Source organism: Pseudonaja textilis, chromosome 2 (assembly GCF_049901715.1).
Source record: "Pseudonaja textilis isolate UNSWEBS1 chromosome 2, rPseTex1.2, whole genome shotgun sequence".
Classification (NCBI taxonomy): Eukaryota; Metazoa; Chordata; class Lepidosauria; order Squamata; family Elapidae; genus Pseudonaja; species Pseudonaja textilis.
Window position 1 is genome coordinate 2351083 of NC_141991.1, and position 21565 is coordinate 2372647.

The 21565-nt window shown below is 38.8% G+C and overlaps 1 protein-coding gene and 2 long non-coding RNA genes across 3 annotated transcripts; 1 reads left to right on the top strand and 2 right to left on the bottom strand.

The window, feature by feature from the left end:
- The first annotated feature begins 1937 nt into the window (after window positions 1–1937).
- LOC148126539 (uncharacterized) lies at window positions 1938–7675 on the top strand. The gene is made up of 2 exons (XR_015742517.1): window positions 1938–2089; window positions 6234–7675. It is a non-coding gene; the product is annotated as an uncharacterized LOC148126539 (long non-coding RNA).
- LOC148126540 (uncharacterized) lies at window positions 3463–6181 on the bottom strand. Its single transcript, XR_015742514.1, has 2 exons — window positions 4622–6181; window positions 3463–3898 (listed from the first exon to the last, which is right to left on the bottom strand). It is a non-coding gene; the product is annotated as an uncharacterized LOC148126540 (long non-coding RNA).
- A 1641-nt stretch (window positions 7676–9316) lies between the features above and the next one.
- On the bottom strand, window positions 9317–21204 carry LOC113452082 (uncharacterized). The gene is made up of 2 exons (XM_087928261.1): window positions 20949–21204; window positions 9317–11986 (listed from the first exon to the last, which is right to left on the bottom strand). The coding sequence occupies exon 2, from the start codon at window positions 11111–11113 to the stop codon at window positions 9674–9676; it is 1440 nt and encodes a 479-aa protein (XP_087784387.1). The 5' UTR covers window positions 11114–11986; window positions 20949–21204; the 3' UTR covers window positions 9317–9673.
- Between the last annotated feature and the right edge of the window lie 361 nt (window positions 21205–21565).

Consider the following 21565-nt stretch of genomic DNA (forward strand, 5'->3'; position numbering starts at 1 on the left):
CTTCATAGGCTGGTTATGGGTGTGTGGGCTGGTGTCCAAACCAGTTGGCAAAAGGCATGAAGTACGCAGGCAGGTGAGTGTGTGAGCAGAGCACAGGGGTGCTGGGTGAGCAAGCAGATTGGTGGGCAGAGTCCCTGTGTGTGCAGGCATGTGAGCAAGCAGGTGGGCAGTGCGTTGGTTTGGTGAGAGGATTGGCCACGCCACTATCAGCAGCAGCAGCTGGAAACATAGCCACCCACATACCTGCCGGCCAGCTGGTGCTCAGTTGGAGAATTGGCAAGACTCATGGCAAGGCAGTTCCCAGGGCACCCCTTGCCCTGCCCAGCACCTCTGATACGACAATGGTAATGCAGGCGCCATCTCCTACTGCCACCAATGTATTGGGCTCTGGCAGGGGCAGCCACGGTGAGCTGGGGGATGCCAGTTGTGACATCAGGATTGTCGCATCAGAGGAAAGTAAACCAGAAAAATAGTAGAGCAAACACGAAAAAAGATGCTTTGTGAGGGAAATAAACAGAAGAAATAAGGCAATCCCCTGTCAGATTATTATAATTTCCACTTTACTTTGTGGCCAGCACAATTCCAATCATCTTCTCTTCTAGAACAGAGCAATCACACACTACATAGTTCATTTTTGAGCTGGCAAAAGTTTAGCTTGATGTTATTTATTAAAATGCGTAAAATATGATTAACCAGCAAAATGGTCTTTGTTTCAAAAACCCAGTTACTTCTTAGGGGTTTTATTTTATTTTTGTTGGTCTTTTGTTTTTTTTGTTTCTTTTTGCAATATTTTTTATTAATTTTTTAAAAAACATCTCTTTGAGTGAACAATGTGTTTTTACATTACAATACAAACATGACCATGATTACATATTTAGCTTTCTTATCCAATTTCACATCATATCATTTTTCTTCTAATATTCTCATACATTATTTTACAATATGATCTACATTCTTAACCAGTTTCTATATTTGTTACACACATTTTCTTGTTTCTGTCATAACTGCAGGTTTTATCACATTATATTATTCCTTTCATTATTCAATAAAGTTCATCTTGATTTATATTATCGTCCCCTTTCATTGTTAATTCAATCTTGCCACCCATTTACCTTATACATTTTTCCCATTTTATTCCCTTTAGCCCATTATAAAAATTAATAATATAGCCATTTTTTAAATTATCACATTCTACATTAACAACAATAACCCCCTATCTACTATGTATCATATCTTTTATTTCTTAAAGAAAGGACCTTGTGAAACAACTCTGTTAAAATGCTGTCCAACCATAAATTGGAGGTGCATCAAGGTATTTAAATTTGTACTGGAACAGTGGAGGTTGTGTAAAGAGTCAGAACACACCCTTACAGCTGATTGATTAAAGAGATTTGGCTACTGCATGAGGCAATCTAAGCTGTGATTGGTTGCCCATGAAAAGGGGGAGTTTCCTTGTTTCCTGCCTTTTTGCTCTGTGTGCTCTCATTGTTTTACCTGATCGTGTTCCTGCTGTGTTGATTTTACCTCATCAGCTGCACAATTCCTTGACACAAATATCTTCCTTGTACCATCTCCCACCTTCTTATACTCTTGTGAATTAGAGAGGTTTTTCTCTGAGTCTCTTCCATAAGAATTAGCTGTGATGTGTTCGGCCAAATGGGATTATTCGCTTCATCACTGGAGGCTTTTTTTTTTTTTTAACAAACTTTATTCAGTTTTTTACATTAAAAAGAAAAATCTCTTTTTAGTGGACAACATATTTCCGGGTCATCACCTTTACGTACAAATATGACAGCAATTATACATTGATATATGCATACTTAATTCTATTATTACCTTTTCCATTCCAAATTTTCAGTAAGGAGAGAAACAAACACATTATTTCTAGCCTCTTTCATTAATCTCAATCGAAACATCTTTTTGTTTCATTTCAATTATTTCAAATATAATCCTTTAGTATTTGTTTGGCCATCCCAAAGAGGACGACTTAGCTGGACTAAGATTTGTGCAGGAGGGGAGAAAGAGGTGGATAACATCTGAGCTGGGACAACTGGGCAATATAACTAAATAAAAGTACCCCGGGATTAAGGTAATACAGAATTTTTAAGAAAAGAAAAGTGAGCGGCGAAATTACAAAGGAACAGAGAATATATATATATATATATTTTTGACAGCTAAATGGGGCCTCGAACCAGGAAAGGAAGAAGCTGGAATTAAAGATTTAATAAAATTGGACTAAAATAATTTGGGAATAAACAAGTATAAAACTAAAGCTGGACTTAAGATTGTTAAAGAATAATAATAACAAAGTTTACAAATTGGAGACTGTACTGTGCTGGAATATTGAAGTTAAAAAAAAAACTTAAATAAAAAAATAGGGGAAAAAGGTGAAGACTTTCTATAATGGAGAGTGTCACCTTTTGATAAAAACTTAGTTCAAATAAAAGGGAAAGCATCCTGTTTTTGAATGAACTGGTGTGGATATAACATTACAGAAACATTGAAACAAAGTAAGAATTTTAGAAAGTGAAAGCAGAACCAGAATAAAGGAAAAAGCAAGGAAAGATTGCTTGTGGGACTGATTGACGTTTTTGGTATAAACTCTGGACTGGAATAACTGAGAACCTTAAAAAACTGAAAGAAGAAAGAAGGAAAGTAAAAGTGGTTTCCTTTTGTGGACTTTAACGATCATAAAATATAATAATGAATGAAATCTCTTCGGGAATTAAAAATGGAACTTAAAAATATGAGAGAATTACTACAGGAAAGAGGCGAATCACTTTGCTCTGTGCTAGAAAAAATGGAAATGGCAATTGAAGAACAAGAAGAAAGATTTTCAGAGGAGGAGGAATTGACTCAAGGAGAAGACATTTTAAATAGACAATTAACACAAAGAACGCTACAAAGAAATGGGGAAAGAAGGAAAAAGTTGAGTTTTAAGAAGGCAATTAAAAGAGGGAATACCTGTGAAGTCAGGAAAGGCAGGAAGATTCAGCAGAAAAGGGGAAAGGAAGATATTAAGAAAGAGAGGGATATAAACTGGAATGAGAAAAGATATGGGGAAAAGAGGGGGAGGAGAAGCAGTAAGAAACAGGCATGTGAAAGAAAGAAACACAGAACTAGTAAAATGTTGAAAAGAAATTGTTTTTTCAGAGATAATGGTTGATGAATTAAAAAGGGGATTTTGCGGGGTGACAAGGGGTAATAAGAATATTTCTGCAATTAAAAATATTTAGAAAATAAGGTAATATAGATACTGATAATTCTTATTAAAGGGGGGGAAAATATGCTGTGGAATCCAATTGAAAAGAGGTAATGATTAATGGTTTATTGGGAATTAAGATGAGGGAATAAAGGTATATTCTAATCATTAAGGTGTCACACTCAAAATAGTAAAAGAGGGGAAACTTGTTCTTTTTTCTTTGTGTGTGTGTGTGTGTTAAAATTTGTATTAATTTAGAATTCATTAAAAAATGTGTAATGGAAAGGGAATATGACAGACTAAAGAACCAGCTAAATTAATAAGTTTAATATAGATTATTAAAAGCAAGGAGAGACATTGGTAACTTCATTATTACTACTATTAGGCAAATATATATTGTTTATTTTTATTTTTAAAATAAATATTAAGGATTATATTTGAAATAATTGAAATAAAAAGATGTTTAGACTGAGATTAATGAAAGAATTTAGAATCAAACTTTATTATTATTATTAGGCAAATACATATTGTTCATCTTTATGTTTAAAAACAAATACTAAAGGATATCACTGGAGGCTTTTAAGAAGAGACTGGACAGTCACTTGTCTCAAATGATATAAGGTTGGACTAAAAGGTCCATTCCAGATCTATTCTATTTCGGTGATACTGGCTCTGAGCTCTGTTGTGTGAAGGAATCTGGAATAAAATAACCCCAAAATTTATTGATTCCCTTTTCATTCAGGAACTCATGATAGCATAGGAAGCATTTCCTGGGTAGCATGCTGTAATTTACAGGATAAACATCCCCCGGACAGCCTACCTACATACTTTTTGCCTCTCGATATTCTGTAGCTCATGGAAGGCATATTTATGTCTGACCTAACACTGGATTGTAACTCGTGGCTTTCCATCTAGCATCCTTGAGCCTTACACCAGATGTTTGGTTTTGATGCCTTTTAAGTTAATCAAGTGAAGTCGTTTCCTTGGCTGCTTTTAGACCAAGGCCTGATAGGACTGTGCAAGGTTGCACAGATGGTTTCACACTTTAATGTGGGACTGGAAGTGAATATTTCCCAGTCTCTAACTTGGTGTCTTCAACACTACACCAGCCTGGATCTTTTTCCCCATAAAATCTACCCATTGAGCGGGTAGGGCTCCTCTCTGGTGTGAGTCCTTCCATGAATAACCAGGGAACTTTTCTGACCAAAGCTTTTGCTGCATTTGCTGATATGGCTTTTCTCCAGTGTGGATCCTCCCAGGCATAGTTTGCTTCCTCACAGGGTGAGGCCTGCATTACTGTCTGTCTTATGTGGCTGTCTAAATTACCTTTTCCTTCTCACTGACTTCCATATATTTCCCTTTTTTTTCTCAACTAGGAAATGATCCCCCTTGATATTTTGATAGGTTTCATCTACATACCATATTTTGTCTAGCTCAAAACTCTTTTCCTCATTTTTCCCACTTTGACTGTCACCTGCAGGGAAAGAAGAGTTTTGGGGTTCTCCAAAGGAACTGAGATTGCTGCCTTGGTTTGCTTTGCATTTCAATGCTGCTTGTGATTCTCAGTTCTCCACAGAGCTCTCTTTGGTATTTTTTTGCCTGTAAGATTCACATAAAAGGATTGCTTTATGATTTATAAAATGGCTATACAACATTAAAAAAAACAGCAAAAAGCATATACAATAAAACATGACAAAGATGCCATCATGCTAATTCAACCTCTTAATTTTGATTCTTTTTCAGTATACATGTCTAGTGAGCGCCACATTCAAATACCCATTCAATTTGGAAATTTACTTACTGACTTGGATCAATCATGAATTCATAGAACTGCAAAGAGATAAATATATCTGGAAGTGCTGGGGACAGATCATACGTATACACATATATGTGGGTACACTCACACTTTTTGATGTGAATGTAGTGCAACAGGATTAGGTGAGTGGGTGGGCGAAATGGTGAAATGATCCCAAGAGCCTCAGTAAGAGTTAAAGGACCATGTTTTCCCATGGAAGTCCACTACTCCAAATAAGAAATTATTTTCTTAAATAATGATTTTTTTAAAAAAGTTGTGGGTTAAGCACAGTTGTGCCACCTTAATCCATGGATGGCACATCATCAGGGAATCCTGTGTTTGTTTGCTAGATATGGAATTCAAAACAAAATTCCTGAAGGCAGCAGTGGCAGATCAGTTCCAAATTGTTGTCAAGAAAAGAACATGCCTATACAATTACAAGGAGTCCGTCTTAACATGGAGACTTTTTAAAACTCCCAACACAGAGGAAAATGCAGGCACCAGTTTTAAAGCATGAGCCACCAGTGGAATGAAATCTGAGGAAGGAAAGAATATATAGCAGCTGACATGTTTCAGCTTTGTTGCTTCTCTGCTTTTACACCCTGGGGAAACCGAAACAGCCCTACTTGATTCCGGCCTCTCCTCCACCTGTGCTTAGCTCACCTTTCAGCTGCTGCTTCCACCCTGGGAAGACCAGGAGGTCCACCATCCCTGCCTCCCCGCTATCAGCAGAGAGCAGGAAGGGGAAGCTCTCCTGATGTTGTTCTCTCCAAATCCTCTCTAGGAATCTACTGTTCAAATGTTTAAACTCCTTAGGCCTCAGTTACCAATGCTCTACAGTTGTTTAGCGTGGGCATTGCTCATCTATAGGGCACCATTTAGTGACATAAAGCTGAAAACCATGTTGTTCCATCCAGTGGTGGAATTCAATTTTTTTTTCTACCGGTTCTGTGGGCGTGACTTACTTGGTGGGTGTGGCTTAGTGGTCATGTGACTAAGTGGGTGTGGCTTAGTGGTCATGTGACTTGGTGGGCATGCTTGGTGGTCATGTGACTGGTTGGGCATAGTTTGGTGGTCATGTGACTGGGTGGGTGTGGCCAACTCAATGTCACTCACATCAAGGGATGCCTCACCTGGCCCCTCCCCTCCCAGCCATTCCTTGTCACCCAGCCTCAACTTATCTATAGTTCTGTAAAAATGTTGTTCACCTTTTCTGACTTTATCTGCATACTATAGATGTACTTTCATGGACCACTGAAAGGAGGAAATGGCTCACATGCTTTACTGAAGAGTGTGATAGGCTACAGGCTTTTAAGGAGCTGCCAGAAAGAAGGGGGTCAATATATTTCCCAAAGCACCAGAAGGATGGAAACTGAACAGAGGGAGAAGCAACCTAAAAGTAAGGAGAAACTTCCTGACAATGAGAACAATTAATCACACTGGAAGTTTTTAACAAAGACTGGACAGCCATTTCTCTGAAATGGTATAGAGTGTTAGGAATGTTAGTCACCTAACAGTTGGGTTGGAAATATATAAACCAGGATAGACATTTAATACCGTCTCTTTAACGGAATGCTAAAATTGTAATTGGGTGTGTGTTGAGGTAATTCCCCATTAGGAGAATGAGTGCATACAGGGAGACATATTGAGAGAAATGTTTGAATAATACACAGCATACAGATATACTGTACAGTAAATGTAGGTTTTTACTTCCAGAAACATTTAAGCAGTCCAAACACAGTCCAAAGTCATTCACAGGTTAAATCAGTCAGTTTTCAGTCCAGGGATAATCTAATAACAAAGTCTAGTATCAAAAACAGTTCAATATCAGACTTACATCAAATCCAAGAATATCAGTCAATAGGAGGAACGGCAATACTCTCCAACAGAAGGAAACAGAGACTCACTCACACTCTCTTCTGAGACTAAGACTAAGATAACCCAGGTTGCTGGCTCCATCTTATGGCCGTTTGAGAAACCACACCCAATTAGTTTTGCATTTTCTTAAAGATAGTTTTAAAATGTTTATCCTGGTTTATATATTTCCAACCCAAAATAACCGTTAAGTGACTTATATTCCTAACAGTGTGGTTCCTCAAACGGTCATAAGATGGAGCCAGGAACATGGGTTGTTAGTTGTTCTTAGTTGTTCAATGTTTTTGGTTCTTGCATTTTCCCTATTGACTATTGCCTGATCGACATTCTTGGATTGCCATGAGTCTGTTTACTGAAGTGTTTATGATACTGGACTTTGTTTTTGGATTATCCCTTGACTGAATACTGACTGCTTTAACCTGTATGACTTGGACTATCTGTTGGACTTTGTTTACCTGTTTACTGGAAGTAAAACCTACATTTTACTATTCAGTGTATCTGTGTGCTGGTCGTGTGTTATTCAATACCACTCTCAGTACGTTTCCCTGAGAGCACTCATTCTCCTAACGGGGAGATTTTTTAAGTGTGCCCAATGAAATGTCATTCATTCATAGAATTTAGGACTGGTCAGATAGCAATGCAACAAATAAAGTAAGAGGCAGAAACCTAATTGCAGCTCACATCATCAGAGTCATAGAGTGCATGGGCTGATGTACAACTAAAACTGAAATTCTAAATTTATAATGAGGGAAGAGAAGCTGAGGAAGACAGATTGGTCACAGAGATACAGAATGCACAAAAGAGGGATTACAAGTTAACAATTGTAGTGTGTTAGAAACCCATTGTACGTGTGAAGTCCTCATCACTGACAGAGTTGGGAAATGAACTTTACATAACCTTATTATTAAATTCATTTATTATTAAACTTAATTGCTGCCTATCTCAGTTTGAGGCAACTCTGAGCGTTTTGCAACTCTTGCCATGCCCCAATATAGCAACACTGATAATACCCATTTTTTACATGTCAAATGTGTTGAACACTGGGGATCTACCACCCGTCCTGGAGCTTGACACATCTGAGAGGGCTGACCAGGGGTGCCAGGCATATCAGTGTACAAAAGATGCCCCTACACATTTCCAGATTGAGTGGGGTGGAACTAACTGGGATCTGGCAAGCATGAACATCATGATGTAGGAGAACATGGGAATCCAAACTGAACACGAATCTCAGGAGAAAGGGATGGGATGGATATACGAGGGAGGAAGTTGGGGATAAGGGAGACATACGGAAAGTAGGAACAGGGAAAGGCACGGGGGATTAGGCATGGGGCAGAAACACAGGGAGATATTGGTGGCTTTACGCGGATGTTAGGTAACCAGGGGCGCATAGAAGAGGCAAGGCAGTGGAGATACATAATGCGCTGAGAGGTAGCAGTTCTCAGTGCTAACTGAATCCGGGTTACCTGTTCTTGCCGATTGGGGCCGCATCACTGTTAATAAATTGAGCATGGCAACTCTGACAGGTAACGACTTTTTTATTCAGCGCAACTCCTCCAGTGCCCATAGGAGGCTGAGAGAAAGGTAGTGCTCTTCAATATCTTCATAAACCACTTAGATGAGGGAACAGAAGGGGAACTTACCAAATTTGCAGATATTAACCCACTGCATATGTGAAGTCCTCATCACTGACAGAGTTGCGAAATGAATTTTACATTACCTTATTATGAAATTCATTTATTATTAAACTTAATCACTGCCCACCTCAATTTGAGGCAATTCTGGGCGTCTTTTGAGTCTTGCCTTGCCCTAACGTTCATAGCAACACTGATAATACCCATTATTTACATGTCAAATGCTTCTGATAATTCTAACATAATGCATTTTGAAAAATGAGACATTTTCTATTGCACATTTTTTTTTCCTGATGTTAAGGTAGCAAAACAGAGAGGTTTGTCCCTCCTCTGCGTTATCAGTGTGTACAGTGTGGCAAAATAGCAGCCGCTTCCACAAGAAATAATTCCACAATAATAATTATATAATTTCTTGATTAACTTTTCATCCACCACTAACAGTATTTGATCAAATGTTGTTTGCTCTTTATAAAAGCCATATATCTTAACATCTTTTTCATATCTTGATTGCATTTGCATATGTGGCCACCATGATAAATCAACATCCTTTTTCTGTTGTTCTTTTTTAGTTTTTAGTTCCCCTTCTACAAAATATCTTTATACGTTATTTTTTTTTCAAGATTTACTAGTTTTGGGTGAACAAATGCTCATGATGTGCACTGAAGATGGTGTTTGATTTTGTTGTATGGGGTGAAATGACAATCAAGTAAACTAAACCAATGCTTCCATTTTCAAACATAATTCAAGCTATCAATCTCTCACCTACACATTCAATGGGCGATCACAAATGAAATTCAAGCACTCTTTAAATTCAATTACATTTCCTCATATTTGTGTGCAATATTTATTTGTGTGCAATAAGGGATGATTTCTGCTTGCAATCTGGACAGTTCAAAGATTTCTCCATGGCCAAATACTCTGATCTATCACAAGGTAGGAATTCTGACTGAAACTTTTCCTACAGTCAGGACATTCACAGGGTTTCTCTCCTCGGTGAGTTCTCCAGTATATCACAAGATTAGAAAGGTAACTGAAACTTTTCCCACAATGAAGACATTCAAAGAGTTTCTTGCCTGTGTGAGTCCTCTAGTGGTTCACCAAGTTGGAATTCTGACTGAAACTCTTTCCACAAATAGGACATTCAAAGGGTTTCTCTTCTGTGTGAGTCAACTAGTGTTTCACCAGGCTGGAATTATTGCTAAAACTTTTCTCACAGTTAGGGCATTCAAAGGGTTTCTCTCCTGTATGTGTCCTCTGGTGCCTCATGAGGCTGAAATTGCAACTAAAACTTTTCCCAAAGTCAGGACATTCAAATGGTTTCTCTCCTGTGTGAGTCCTCTGGCGTATCATGATGTTGGAATTCTGGTTGAAACATTCCCCAAAGATAGGGCATTCAAAGGGTTTCTCTCCTGTGTGAGTCTTCTGGTGTATCACCAGGTGGGAATTGCGACTAAAACTTTTCCCACAAATAAGACATTCAAAGGGTTTCTCTCCTGTGTGAGTCCTCTGGTGTATTACCAGGTGGGAATTCTGTCTGAAACTTTTCCCACAGATAGGACATTCAAAGGGTTTCTCTCCTGTGTGAGTCCTCTGGTGTTTCACCAGGCTGGAATTATCACTAAAACTTTTCCCACAGATAGGACATTCAAAGGGTTTCTCTCCTGTGTGAGTCCTCTGGTGTATCACCAGGCTGGAATTCTCACTGAAACTTTTCCCACAGTCAGGACATTCAAAGGGTTTCTCTCCTGTGTGAGTCCTCTGGTGTCTCATGAGGCTGGAATTTGTAATGAAACATTTCCCACAATCAGGACATTCAAAGGATTTCTCTCCTGTGTGAGTCTTCTGGTGTTTCACCAGGCTGGAATTATCACTAAAACTTTTCCCACAGATAGGACATTGAAAGGGTTTCTCTCCTGTATGAGTCCTCTGGTGTATCACCAGGCTGGAATTCTCACTGAAACTTTTCCCACAGTTAGGACACTTGTAGGGTTTCTCTCCTGTGTGACTCCTCTGGTGTCTCATGAGGCTGGAATTTGTAATGAAACATTTCCCACAATCAGGACATTCAAAAGGTTTCTCTCCTGTGTGCGTCCACTGGTGTATTACGAGGTGGGAATTACGACTAAAACCTTTCCCACAAGTAGGACATTCAAAGGGTTTCTCTCCTGTGTGAGTCCTCTGGTGTATTACCAGTGTGGAATTGCGACTAAAACTTTCCCCACAAATAGGACATTCAAAGGGTTTCTCTCCTGTATGAGTCCTCTGGTGTATTACCAAGTTGGAATTCTGTCTGAAACTTTTCCCACAATTAGGACATTCAAAGGGTTTCTCTCCTGTGTGAGTCCTCTGGTGTATTACCAGGTTGGAATTTTCACTAAAACCTTTCCCACAGATAAGACATTTAAAAGGTTTCTCTCCTGTGTGAGTCCTTTGGTGTATTACCAGGTGGGAATTCCGACTAAAACTTTTCCCACAAATAGGACATTCAAAGGGTTTCTCTCCTGTGTGATTCCTCTGGTGTTTCACTAGGCTGGAATACTCACTAAAAGTTTTCCCACAGTCAGGACATTCAAAGAGTTTGTCTCCTGTATGAGTCCTCTGCTGTATCATGTTGGAATTCTGATTGAAACTTTCCGCACAGATAAGACATTCAAAGGGTTTCCCTCCTATGTGTATACTTTTGTGTCTCAAGATGTGGGAATTTGTAATGAAACCTTTCCCACAATCTTGACACTCATAGGGTTTGTCCTGCAATGAATCCTCTGATGTATTACAAAGCTGCAATTATGACTGGAACTTCTCCCAGTCAGGACATTGAAAGGGTTTTCTCCTTTTGATTCCTTTGATATATCACTAAGTTGGAATTACACCTGAAAGTTTTGCAACAATCAGGATATTCAAAACATTTCTCTCCTATGAGAGTCTTCTGGTATATCACAAGACTGGAATTTTGACTTTCCCATAATCAGGAACATTGAAAGGGTTTCTCTTCTGTGTGAGTTCTCTGGTGTCTCATAATTTCTAATGAAGCTTTTCCCACTATCATGACACTCATACAGTTTCTCCCTGGAGTCAATCCACTGTTGTATCACCAGACTGGAATTGTGATAATGCCTTGTTTAGTGGTGTTTTCATTCAAGCCATTTTCTTCCTCACAGGGAGAGGCCTATATTCCTGTCTGCTCCACATGGCTTTACTATTGACCTTTTCCTCCAACTGACTTCCAGATATGCTGAATGAAAAAGAATCTTCCTTGACTTTTCATGTAATGTATCCTTGGGTTGTGCATAATCTGCTTATTCTGGCTTGAAATCTTTTTTTTGTCTTTTGTCTAACAACTTCCGGAGGAGGAGGAGGAAGAGAATTGTGTGGTTTTCTGAAGGAAATGGAAAATATTTTGATTTCTGGCTTGATTCATTACCCTTTTCAATGTTGCTTGTTATTTTCAGTTGTCCTGAGTGTTCTTATTGCCATATTCTTTGTCTGTGAGATTCAAAGGAAAGTGTAAGATTGTTTATAAAATGTTTAGAGATGATGTGAAAAAAGAAAATATTACAATGAAAAAGCAAACATGCCCCAATACTAGAATAATCTCTTACTTATCTTATTTATGATTCATTCGACACATGGAAGACTACTGAGATCCATGTTCAAATATGCATTCAATCAAATTCTGTTGTTTAATTGGGTCAATCACAAATTCTTAGCAACACAAAGGACTATCATCAATTATAATTTGTAGTGCTGGGGATAGATTATATAATTGCAGACATATCCCTATAGAGAGAAATACAGATATACCCACCTACACATGTATTCATGTGAAAATCTATGTCTTCCAAGTCTGATAAAATGTCCCAGAATAATTACATTCAAACCTCCTGAGCTAAACTGAGACATGTGGGGGCTTTAACTGATGAAATGATACTGAAAGCTTCTGCAAGATTTGAAGCATTACTTTTGTGCATGGAAGTCCTGACCTGCAAATAAGAGCAAAAACACTGTCCATGAGTACTCTGGTGACATCCCCACTCAAGTAGTCCTCACTTAACCTACCACAATTAGAACTGATATTTGTGTCATTCAGCAGCTCTATCTTTAAGCATGATGTCACATGATGGTGCCAACTTGCATCTGTTCCTCTGTTGTTGTTAAGCAAATCATTGTAGGTTGTTAACGGCAATTCCATATGACTGTGGACTTGCAATTTCCTGCTAGTATACCCAATGATTTTGCTTGTGAGAAGCTAGCTGGGAAGGTCACAAATGGGGATCATCGGTGTGGGATGATGCGGCCATCATAAATGTGCAACTATGGGCAGAACCCAAATTGGTGCAACTTCTTTTCCTGCACCTTCAAAATCACAGTCACTGCTGACAAGCGGTCACTGAACAACTGCTAGGATTACCACAAATTTTGTGGATCAGGTGCACGTCTGCTTCTACTGTGGCAACTTTGAAGGCTCAGGGAAGAAGTGGTAAGTGAGGACTGCCTATGCAACCAAAGATGCCAAAAGGTCCTCAATAGTTTTTTAGAAAGTGCTGGATTAAGCACAATCAAACCTGGTTAATACATGGATGGGACAGGAAATACCATACTTACTGGCAAGACATGGAAGTAAAAAAACTTGTAAATTGCATCCACCTGTCATTTTCAGTACATGTGTGGATTACATACTATATCAAGAGAAAAAGAAGTAATGGGAGTCAAGAAGTAATGGGAGTAATGAACTACCCTGATATCAACTGGGAGACAGACTCTGCAGGAAGTAGGAGATCGAACAGATTCCTAACCAACTTAGCGGACAACTTTGTCACCCAAAAGGTAGAAGAGGGAACTAGAGGAAAAACTGTATTGGACCTAATTTTTACTAGTAGAGAAGAAATGATAGAGGCAGTTGAAGTTGCCAGAACCTTTGGTGAAAGTGACCACGTCATACTAGAATTCAATATTACTTAAGAAATATTCCAATATTACTTAAGAAAAATTCCTTTTCAATTTCTACAATTTATTTTTTTCAATTTTTCAATTCCTGGTTCCAATTTTAAGTCTTCTTTTTTCCTATTTTTAAATATCATTTTTAATTTAAATTTCTTTTTCAATTTTTAAATCTTTTTCAATTTTTCAATTCTTTTTTCAATTGTTTTTATAAAATTCCTTTTTCAATTTTTCATTTTATCTTTCCATTTAAATAACAGTTTACTTATTTTAATTGTTTAGAAATTTTTAAATTCTTAATGATCTAAACAGTGGTGGGATTGGAATAACTTAACAACCAAGTTTTCTGGCTGTTGTACAAAAGAGAGATTACAAGTTAACAAATTGTAGTTCGTTAGAAACCCACTGTATGTGTGAAGTCCTCATCACTGACAAAGAGTTGGGAAATGAGCTTTACATTACTCTATTATTAAATTCGTTTATTATTCACGTTGTGGTGAATTGGCTCAAAGGAACGGGGCTCCATTCCGATGGCCCGAATTTTCCTGTGTGGAGGCTCTTAAAGGGCTGCTTGAATCCTGGAGGGATCAACAAGAGAAAGGGGAAGCTTCGGAGAAGGCAGGGAGAAGGCGATCTCCCAAATGGACGAGAAGAAACCTCTGAACTCCAGCAGGAAAGAAATCGGCTGGCAATGGCGGCTCCAGAGCTGTGACAACCAGAAAGGCAGCAGGAAGAGAAAATAGAAGGCAACACTTCAGAGACAGAATTAGAATTAGAATTCTTTATTGGCCAAGAATGAGTGGACACACAAGGAATTTGTCTTGATGCAAATGCTCTCAGTATACATAAAAGAAAAGATACACTCGTCAATAGTCAAGAATCATAAGGTACAACACTTAATGATAGTCATAGGGTACAATAAGCAATCAAATCATACTAGGAAACTGTCAATAAAAATTGTAAAGATACAAGCAACAAAGTTACAGTCATACAGTCACAAGCGGGAGGGGATGGGTAATAAGGAGTGATGAGAAGATTAATAGTAATCGTAGTGCAGACTTTGTAAATAGTTGGACAGTGTTGAGGGAATTATTTGTTTAGCAGAGTGATGGCATTCGGGACAAAAACTATTCTTGTGTCTGGGTGTTCTGGTGTGCAGTGCTCTATAGCGTCCTTTTGAGGGAAGGAGTTGAAACAGTTTATGTCTGGGATGTGAGGGGTCTGTAAATATTTTCACAGCCCTCTTTTTGACTCATGCAGTATACAGGTCCTTGATTGAAGGCAGGACGGTAGTATTTTTTTTCCTGCTGTCCTAAACATCCTCTGAAGTCTGTGCCTGCCCTGATGGGTTGCAGAACCAAACCAGACAGTTATAGAGGTACAGATGACAGACTCAATAATTCCTCTGTAGAATTGTATCAGCAGCTCCTTGGGCAGTTTGAGCTTTCTCAGTTGGCGCAGAAAGAACATTCTTTGTTGGGCTTTTTTGATGATGTTTTTGACGTTAGGTGTCCATTTTAGGTCATGTGATATAGAACCTAGAAATTTGAAGGTCTCTACTGTTGATACTGTGTTGTCTAGTATTGTAAGAGGTGGTAGTATGGGAGGGTTTCTTCTAAAGTCTACCACCATTTCTATGGTTTTGACTGTGTTCAGTTCCAGATTGTTCCATTACACTATGAGGCAAGTTGTACAACCTCCTGATTGTATCCAGATTCGTCGTTGTCTCGAATGAGACCAATCACTGTTGTGTCATCTGCAAATTTCAGTATTTTAACAGATGGATTGTTTGAGATGCAGTCATTGGTATATAGGGAGAAGAGAACTGGAGAAAGCACACAGCCTTGGGGGGGCCCCTGTGCTAATTGTACAGGTATCAGATGTGATTCTGCCTAGGACCTGCTGCTTCCTGTCTATTAGGAAGCTTATGATCCACTTACAAGTGTGTTACCGCTAGCTGGTTTAATTTAGTTAGAAGAATGCCTGGAAAGATGGTATTGAATGCTGAAAAATTGTGAGAAAAATGGGGGTCCAGAAATAGTAGATCAGTTTTTGATCTGCCAGATTGGGAATTATAGTATACAGCAGCAGCCCTTACATGGATTGAAGATAGGGTAACATTGAAAAATAAAAGAATATTGACAATTGAAGGACATGACTTACTATTAGGGTGGCACACATTTTTATGGACTGCTTGTTTTGGACTTTGCTTAAACGTTTATTGTAAGTAAAAACCTACATTTTACTATACAGTGTATCTGTGTGCCATTTGTGTGTTATTCTTCACCACTCTCACTACATCTCCCTGTGTGCACTCATTCTCCTAACGGGGAATTACCTCTACAGGATTCATAGAGAACTATCAAAATTAGATAACATACTACAAGGTCCAGAGGAGAAATTGATTAAAAAGTATATAATTATTTCTTGGGCTATAAGATGGAGGAAGAGAGGGTTAAAGAAATGATGATAGTTTGGGCGAAAAATTTTGACTACACGATAGAATTGGAGAAATGAGAAAAAATGTGGGAAAAGAATTGTAAATTGACGATGTTGGCAGCATATAGAGAAAATTTATACAAAATGTTCTACAGATGGCACCTACCCCCTGCTAGATTAGCAAAAATGTTCCCAAACAGATCATCTGAATGTTGGAAATCCAAACAAAAGCAAACAACATATTACCATGTGTACATGCCCTGTAGCAAGAAAATACTGGATAAGGACAAAAAAATGGATAGAAGAAACATATAAACAACAAATTGAACTAAGACCGGAGACTTTTCTATTAGGTATAATAAGGAAAATATGATAAGAAAACAGAATATCTAATGCTACATCTATAAATGGCAGCAAGAATAACTTACACACAAAATCTGGAAAAAGATAGTATGCCACTAGAGGAAAATGTGATGTGCAATGCATTGTATGCTAAATAATAGATATAGATGAATAGAGAAGATGACAATAGGATAATAAGGCAAAGGCTATAGTGGACAAAGATAGATTAAGGAATATAGACAAATGTACAGATAGTTAAGATTTATGTAAAAGTATGTATACTGTCATGGAAATGTTGCAATGAATGGAAATGATGTATATAAGAAAAATTGTTTAATAAAAATTAATTTTTTAAAAAAATCTGTTATTATTAAACTTAATTGTTGCCCATCTTAGAGTCTGAGGCAACTCTGAGCAACTTTTCTTGCCCTAATGTTCATAGCAACACTGACAATACCCTTTTTTACATGCCAAATGTTTCTGATAATTCTAACATAATGCATTGTGAAAATTGAGACATTTTCTATTGTACATTTTTTCCTCATGTTAAGGTAGCAAAAGAGAGAGGTTTGTTCCTCTTCTGTATTATCAGTGTGGGAAAATGGCAGCCACTTCCCCAAGTCCACCGCACGACCCAAGGATGAATCTGAGGCCCACTGAAAATGGTGGCTGCTTCCAGGACACAGTACTGAGGTTCAAGAATGCGTGTCCTTCCCTCCCTCTGCAACATGAGGATCAGAGATCTTCCAAAGATAAGGAGGAGGAGGGTATGAGGCCTGGTGGGGTGGTAATCAGGCCTGAGGACTGCAGGGACCCAGCAGGAGTGAGGAAAATCCTATGGGGACCCTGGGGAGCAGAGGGAAGGGGCAGGGATGGGAAACAGAACATAGGGAGTTTTGGAGGGTGGGGGAGCCCCAGGGATGCTTGTGGCAGGCAAGCCTAGCCCTGCTCTAGGCCTCTAAGAGTTTTCCTCAGCCCTGAAGTAGCCTGTACGTTGCTTAGCAACTCACACATTTGATTAATGGCTGCTTCAGGGAAAGCAGGGGGATTTGGATAGTTAAGGAAAGCCGTCCCACTTAACAGTCATTGCAACATGCAACTATAATTGCAAGGCCCATAATAGTTGTATCTTGAGGATTACTTTTATGCTGGCTGGGGAATTCAGGGGCTCAAAATCTGGGCGAAATCAAGGTACAAGGCTGAAAGTCCACATGTGGGAATTTCATAATCAACATACAAAAAAGCTCCACCCAAAATTCCTTTTTGAGGAATTCTCAACTTCTGGAAAAGGAAATATCCAGAAGCTTCTGCTGATAGCCAGAAACTAGTAGTTAGCCATTTTACATTTTCCTTTTCTCTCCACCTACAAGTTTAATCCTGAGAAATGTTTGAGTAAAATGAATCAGGCCAAAATACAATCAATCAATTTCTCACTTACACTTTCTTTTTAAAAGATATATATATTTATATATAAAAGACAGACTAGAAATAAACATTAAACAAGAAAATGGTAAGAGAATCCCTGTCTGACCTCGATGAATATAAATCACGGAACCTGACGGATTATATCCCAGAGCGGGACAAAACCAAAGGCACAAGTATAGATTAGGCTAAACCTGGCTCCAAAATAGTAACTGTGAGAGGGACTTTGGAGTCTTAGTGGACAATCACTTAAGCACAAGTCAGCAGTATGCAGCAGAAGCCAAAAAACTAATGCAATCCTTGGTTATATAAACAGAGCCATAGAATCAAAATCACGTGACATATTAGTACCACTTTATAAAGTCTTATATTATAAAGTCTTACCAAAAGACTATACCTGGAATACTGCATCCATTTTTAATCAGTGCATTACAAAGAAGTTGAGACTCTGAGAAAAGTGCAAAAAGGAGCAACTAAGATGATTAAAAGACTGGAGACTAGCAGGACAAGAAACAATGGATGGAAACTAATCTAGACTTGAACACTGGGCCCTATTTAACACAGTGAAACTCAATGGAGAAAAAAACCCCAAGGTTTTACACTTAAGCAAGAGAAACCAAATGTACAGGCACAAAATAGGTGGAACATGGCAGTATCTATGAGAGGGAACAATGAATCCCAGGGGGCAATCATTTAAATGTGAGCTAGTAGGGTGTTGCAGTGGCCAAAAAAGCCAATGCAATCTTAGGCTGTATTAACAAAGGGATACAGTCAAGATCAAGTGAAGTGTTATAATGCTTTGGTAAGGCCACACTTGGATTACTGCAACCAGTCTTGGTCACCAAGTATTATAAAGATGTTGAGACTCCATAAAGAGCCCACAGAAGAGCAGCAAGGATGATTAGGGGGCTGGAGGCTGAAACAAATAAAGAACAGTTGCAGGAACTGGGCATGGCTAGTCTAGTGAGAAGAACAACTAGGGGGTGACATGATAGTGGTGTTCCAATAATTGAGGGGTTGCCACAAAGAAGAGGGGATCAATTTATGCCACCAGATAAAGACTGAATGCACCAATTATCACATTAAACAAGAGGAAAACCTTCTACGCACCAATTCCACCTGCGCTTCCTACAATTTTGTAAACAACAAACTAAAAGACTCAAGGTCCATCCCACCCTTGAAAGGACCTAATGGTAAAGACTGCAAGGACGACACTATTAAAGCCAACCTCTTTAACACATTCTTTGGCTCAGTATTTATAAACAGCAATGGATCATGCCCAGTATTTCCTAGTTGAACCACAGACAACTACAATGATCTAATACATATCGATATTACAGAAGACAATGTTGAAAAAGCACTACACAATCTAAAACCATCTCTACCTATTGGACCGGATGGAATCTGTGCAACCTTCTTTAAAAAGCTATCCACTGCCATAGTCCTACCTCTAAGCATAATCTTTGAGAAATCTTTCAGGACCAGCTCCTTGCCAAAACTATGGTTACTAGCCACGGTCATTCCTATCTTCAAAAAGGGAGACCCCAGCCTACTTGAAAATTACAGACCAATCTCCTTATGCTGCGTCACCTGTAAAGTCATGGAATCGATTATTAACCAATCCATTACCCTCCACTTAGAGACAAACAACCTACTCTCTAATAAGCAATTTGGTTTCACGAAATCTGCAACTCTTACACTGCAAAAACATATGGACTACACAACTCAATCAGGGCAAAGCAATAGACATAATCTACATAGACTTCTGCAAAGCCTTTGATTCAGTGGTACACAACAAACTACTCCTAAAACTAAATCTTATGGTATCTCTGGACACCTTCATAAATGGATAGAAGCATTCCTGTCAGACAACAAATGGTCAAAATTGGGAGCATCTTATCAATTCTGAACCTGTCAACAGTGGTGTCCCCCAAGGCAGTGTTCTAGGACCAACTCTCTTCATACTCTACATAAATGACCTCTGTGATCGTATTAAGAGCAACTGCATTCTTTTCGCTGATGATGTAAAGCTATTCAACACCACCAATACTGCTACCATTCAAAAAGACCTTGACTATGTATCAGAATGGTCAAACAAATGGCAACTTCAAATCTCAACAAATAAATGCTCTGTCTTACAGATTGGCAAAAAAAATCAGAAAATAGAATACAAGCTGAATAGTCAAGATCTTGTTGATGATCCAAACTCAGTCAAGGACTTTGGAGTACTCATCTCTAATGATCTAAGTGCTAGAGCCCACTGTAACTACATAGCCAAAAAGGCATTAAGAGTTGTTAACCTAATCCTACATAGCTTTTTCTCTTGTAATATCACACTACTAACTAGTACATACAAAACATTTGCTAGACCAATACTTGAATACAGCTCATCAGTCTGGAACCCGCATTACGTATGTGATATTAATACAGTTGAGAAAGTCCAGAAATATTTCACAAAAAGAGTTCTCCACTCCTCTACCCGTTGCAGAATACCTTATGCCACCAGACTTGAAATTCTAGACCTAGACAACCTAGAACTATGTTGCCTAAGGTCTGATGTAATATAATATATAAAATTATTTATTGCAATGTCCTATCAATGAATACTTTAGCTTCAGCCATAACAATACAAGAGCACACAATAGATACAAACTCAAGGTTAACTGTACCATACTTGATTGCAGGAAATACGACTTCAGCAACAGAGTGGTCAATGTCTGGAATACTCTACCTGACTCTGTGGTTTCTTTTCCAAACTCCAAAAACTTTAACCTTAAGAGTGTCTACTATTGACCTCACCCCTTTCCTAAGAGGTCTGTAGGGGGCATGCATAAGAGCACCAACGTGCCTACCCTGTCCTATTGTTTATTTTTATTTTTCTTCTATGTATCTATTTCATGTATTCATAACTATGTTTATACTTATACCTGTTATCTTATAATTACTTGACAAAATAAATAAATAGAAAAATAAAAAAAAAATTCTCCAAAGCACCCAAAGGCAGGACAAATGGATGGAAAATAACGAAGGAGAGAAGCAACCTAGAACTAAGAAGAAATTTCCTGACACCCAGAACAAACCAGTGGGAACTATTTCCCTTCAGAAGTTGTGGGTGCTCCATCACTGGAGGCTTTGAAACAGAGACTGGACAGCCATTTCTCTGAAATGATGTTGGGTCTCCTGCTCGATCGGGGGGTTGGAATAGATGACCTCCAGGGATCCTTCCAACGACGTTCCTCTGCAACACTCCTCTAGTGATGGAGAAACAGCCTGAACTTAAAAGAGGTTTTTTAAATCTTCTCACCAGAAGGAAAACTGCAGCCACCAATGGCCTTAAATTTGGGGAGGAAAGGAACCTGCAGCAGCAGCTGACACGCTTCAGTCCAGTTGCTTCTCTGCTTCCAGGCCGTGGAGGGAACCGAACAGCCCGACTTGCTCCCGGATTCTCCTCCCACCTGCTGCCCTCAACTCAACTACCAGCTGCTGCTTCGATCCTGGGAAGAGCAGGAAAGCTGCTCTACACACCACCTTCCTCCCATGAATCATCCGGAAGAGGAAGTTCCTCTGTTCTTCTCTTCTCTTCCCATCCTTTCTAGTAATACAGTACTTGATGGTTTTAACTCTTTAAACTCAATCACCGAGCCCGCCTACTGTAATGTCAGCTTTGTAGGCATAGATGTTTTCCTCTTGACTTCCATCTCCGGATAGGAAACGCTTGTCCCGTTTCTACCTAGGACGTCTGCAAGGTGTTTTCACGGATTAAATGCTATCAAGATGTTTTGACTTCTAGCAATCGACCTTTGCAAACTGAGCCAAGTGAAATAATGAAATGTGATGCTACTTAGCTAATGAAGATTAGCTATGTACTCACCCTAAAAGTTCATGACGTTTTTATTTTACAGAATTACAGAATAAGCATTC

What these genes read in the sequence shown, in the direction of transcription:
- LOC113452082 (XM_087928261.1), bottom strand. Translation starts at nt 11,113, where the DNA reads ATGATACAGCAGAGGACTCATACAGGAGACAAACTCTTTGAATGTCCT.